This window comes from Cyprinodon variegatus, unplaced genomic scaffold, assembly GCF_000732505.1.
Source record: "Cyprinodon variegatus isolate N-32 unplaced genomic scaffold, C_variegatus-1.0 Scaffold554, whole genome shotgun sequence".
Classification (NCBI taxonomy): Eukaryota; Metazoa; Chordata; class Actinopteri; order Cyprinodontiformes; family Cyprinodontidae; genus Cyprinodon; species Cyprinodon variegatus.
The window spans coordinates 430899-434480 of record NW_015151007.1 but is presented as its reverse complement, the minus strand read 5'-3'; the positions used below and the strand labels follow the sequence as shown (position 1 = coordinate 434480).

At 41.7% G+C, this 3582-nt stretch overlaps 1 protein-coding gene across 1 annotated transcript in view; it reads right to left on the bottom strand.

Moving 5' to 3' along the window:
- LOC107095530 (collagen alpha-4(VI) chain-like) overlaps nucleotides 1-3582 on the bottom strand; it is a 69848-nt gene that overhangs the window by 10297 nt on the left and 55969 nt on the right. The window contains exons 35-37 of the mRNA XM_015391663.1: nucleotides 3339-3435; nucleotides 2318-2971; nucleotides 967-1054 (exon numbers count right to left, since the gene is read on the bottom strand). Of these exons, the coding sequence (XP_015247149.1) occupies nucleotides 967-1054; nucleotides 2318-2971; nucleotides 3339-3435 (839 nt within the window). The remainder of the gene's footprint in view (nucleotides 1-966; nucleotides 1055-2317; nucleotides 2972-3338; nucleotides 3436-3582) is intronic.

The following is a 3582-nucleotide window of genomic DNA, read 5'->3' as shown; positions in this document are numbered from 1 at the left end:
ATCAGCTGGTTTTCCTTAGATAGAAAACTTTGAATCAATCTGACTGGATGATCTGGTGAACTGGAAAGTGACCTGAGATGACATAATAATTGGAGCTATAGAAATAGACTATATTGATATTGTTGTTATTTACTCCCAGCATCATTTCTGGAACCTCACAACAGGCAAAAATCCCCCCAAAAAAACCAGGGGCTCCACTGATTGGTGGACGTCCAGAGGGAGCAGGGAGGCAGCCCGTCTGCATGGTTTCAGGCTGAAAAATGCTTAGGTGAAACAGGCTAAAGATGGCTTACTGTACAGCAGGGCGAGTTCAAGTCTTTTTCATATCGGGTCAGCAGTGTTAGCAAGTCCTTAAAGGTCTTCTTCTGCAGCATAAACCGGGCCTTTTTTTATCTGTCCCTGTGTAAATGGGTCTGGCTGACATTTAATCTGAGATTCCAATATGTCTGCAACTAGTGGGAACTATAAATCTGATATTCACACGGTGCTACTGAAGCTCGTCAGAAACATAATTAGCACCGAGTTAAATAGTGAGAACTTCAGCATCCATTCTTTGCCTGGTATGGGTGTCCACTGTCATGGTTGCTAGGCAACAAAGCGTACACTAAGCAATGGGCGGTGAAAGCCGGAGAAGGCTGGACCTGTTTGACTTTACAGCTAAACTCTTCTAGCCGTCTTATTTTTACTGACGCTGAAATCGAACACGTTCTTAGTGTGTTTTATATCAGCGATCTGCTGCGTTAAAGGCCTCATGCTAAACAATCGAGTCAACAGCTGGAATATTAAGAGGCACTGGTTTTGGTTTGGTTAATGACTAATAATTACGAATTGCAATTACACATTAAAATTGTTAACATTTACTAATGGTTGATTCAAACCGAGGTGCACAACTGATTTAAATATTTTAAATATGAACAATCAGCTTTCAGTGAAGCTGACTTTGTTGGTTTTGGTGAATGTTCTTACTCTGTGAAGGAGGTCTGTCCTTGCTCCTGACCGTTCAGCCCGGCACAGATCTCTCTCAGGGAAGCAGGAGGATAGGAGTTTCTTCCCTCTGGAAAACATTTATGATAAACTCATCATAATCAACACCTGGTAATGCTTGCCTGCAATGCCTCTAAAGAGAACAGAATATGAGCAACTAGTGGATGTGCAGCAGATGATCCACTGGAGTGATGCAGACACCCTATTTAAAATTAAGGATAGGTGTTTGTGTGAACGACTGTTATTAAGGAGACTTTGGGGGAACAGATTGGGTTTATTTGAGGCAGCTGCAACAAACAATGCTGCAAACGGAGGGCAGGTATGATCAGAATGTGGTGAAAATGCAGGAAGTCTTTTTAATTCCAGCTGTAACAGCTGGGCTCCTTGTTTGGGTTATTGGAGACAATGTCAGTTCAGAAACATCCACCTCACCATCCTTCCACATATCCTCGAAGCATGAAACCATTTTCAGATCACAGGTGGATTATTTCATTTAACTTCTTTAATAAATTATGATAGTATGATGTTTGGTTAATAAAAAGAAAAGAAAAAAAGATTTACCAGCTACAATCAATCCCAATGCAGAACTAGAACGAAAAGAAAGAGCTAAAAGTAGCCGCTGTAGGTTGTTCCTTTTCAGCAACCAAGGACAGCAACCATAAGAGGTTTATTCTAAATAATCAAATTAGGGCTGCAGCTATTGGTTATTTTATTAATTGATTAATTAATTGATTATTATGATTATTCTAAAAAATGAATTTCAGTAAATCAAAAGGTTTAAACATGTTTTGAATTTAGAAAAAAATATATTATTGCACATTTTAAACGATGTGTTAATTCTGAACACTTTTGAGTTTTGTCTGAATTTCTGTTCATTCTTGAGCAGATCCTAAACCTCTGAACACACAGCTTACCAACGTCTTTTTAATCTCCGATCCGATTTTTTTCCCACATCACACTGACTGCATATAGAGAAGCTCCGACTAGGCAGGGTGAGCAGATCTCTGCGTATTTTTGTTCCACTTCTGTTGTGTTATTAAGTTAGCATGCTTTTAAAGGCCCAAAGCTTATAGATATTTCATTTTTATATTTCAAATTTACAGATTTTATTATTCTAATCTTATTGTGTTTATTTAATGTTTTTGGTATTTTACTTTACCATATTATTTGTTCTCCAATATCATCCTTCATACGTGACTGTTCCTTAGGGCATGTGGGAAGCTTACTTGACCAACACAGTGTTACAGCTTGACTCTGATTGGAACCAGCTTTAGTTCGGGTGTGTTTCAGCAGCAGTTCTGCAGTTTTTCTTGCTGTATTACTGAGCTCTTACTGTTGAGGACAGAGAGGAAGACTCTGAAGAAGCGTTGGACATAGCCCTGTTCCTCAGCCGTCAGCCGGTTGAGGTGGATCAGGTGCTGATGGGTGGGTGAACCAGCCAACTGCTGCACCTGCGTCTGGTTGTACCGATCACCGACTGCCACCACAAACATGGCCACGCCCGCACACTTGGCCTTCAGGGAGATGTAGCCCAGCCGCTCTCTGTCCATGTAAGCTGTCTGGGAGGCCACCATGGTCAGCATAGCCCTGCTTTTGCGTGCCGGACTGGCCTTCAGCAGCACCTCATTGAGGGTGAAGTCCAGCGTTTGTCCCAAAACCGAGGAACGACTCTGCTGCTGCATTTTCTCCATCAGGTGTTGCTTCATTACAGCCTGACTCTGGTAAGTCTGAAGGTTGAACTCCACCCTGGCATCCTTGGTGCCGCTCTGCTGGACCACAGCAATGCGAGCCTTGGTTCCAGATCTGCGGGGCTGTGAACTTACATCCAGCTGCTCCACCAGGGAACCCAGCAGCTGCTTGGCACCAGCGTATTCATCCGCCTGCATTTCCCTGGAGCTGTCTAGAACTATAGCCAGGTCCACATCTACCTGCTGAGGCGGCAGCGGGTCCAGGATGAAGGAGCACTCCTGTGAGCGCCTGCATGGGTCTGTAAAAGGGGCAGAACATTTTATGCAGTATTTACAATGTATCTGGATAAAATCAGCCAATGTTCATATGCTTCATACATCATTAAATCTCAACATTTCATCTAAACTAAAGCAGAACTAACGACCAACACTTTTGGATCCGGAACTCATTTCACATCATCATTTCAAATGTTCACATGCTGTTACTATAACCTTGTGAAGGGGTTTAGTTTTTCTGGTTTCTGAGGGTCTTTCAAAGGCCCTAAATGCCTGTTTACCCATATTTGGTCCCAGAAAGTAAGATCAGTATTTCAGGATTATCCTGGTCATTTTGCTTTTTGATTTTAAACATCATGAAACACAAAGTATCCATTTAGTTTTTTTTACCATAACAGATTGCACAATTCTTTATCCTCTTCAAGTCATTAACCAGGTTGTCCTGCCTTAACAGTGGTGTGAAGATAGAATGACCAGAGTCATCAACCTGTAAGGAAACAGCAGCTGTTAGTGTGTGGAGGGAATATCAGGACATCATTTTGATTTATTTGCAAATAGAATCACATCAAATGCTAAAATCACGATCTGCTAATTTAATCACATTTTCTCCACATAATAGAATCCCATCGTCTGC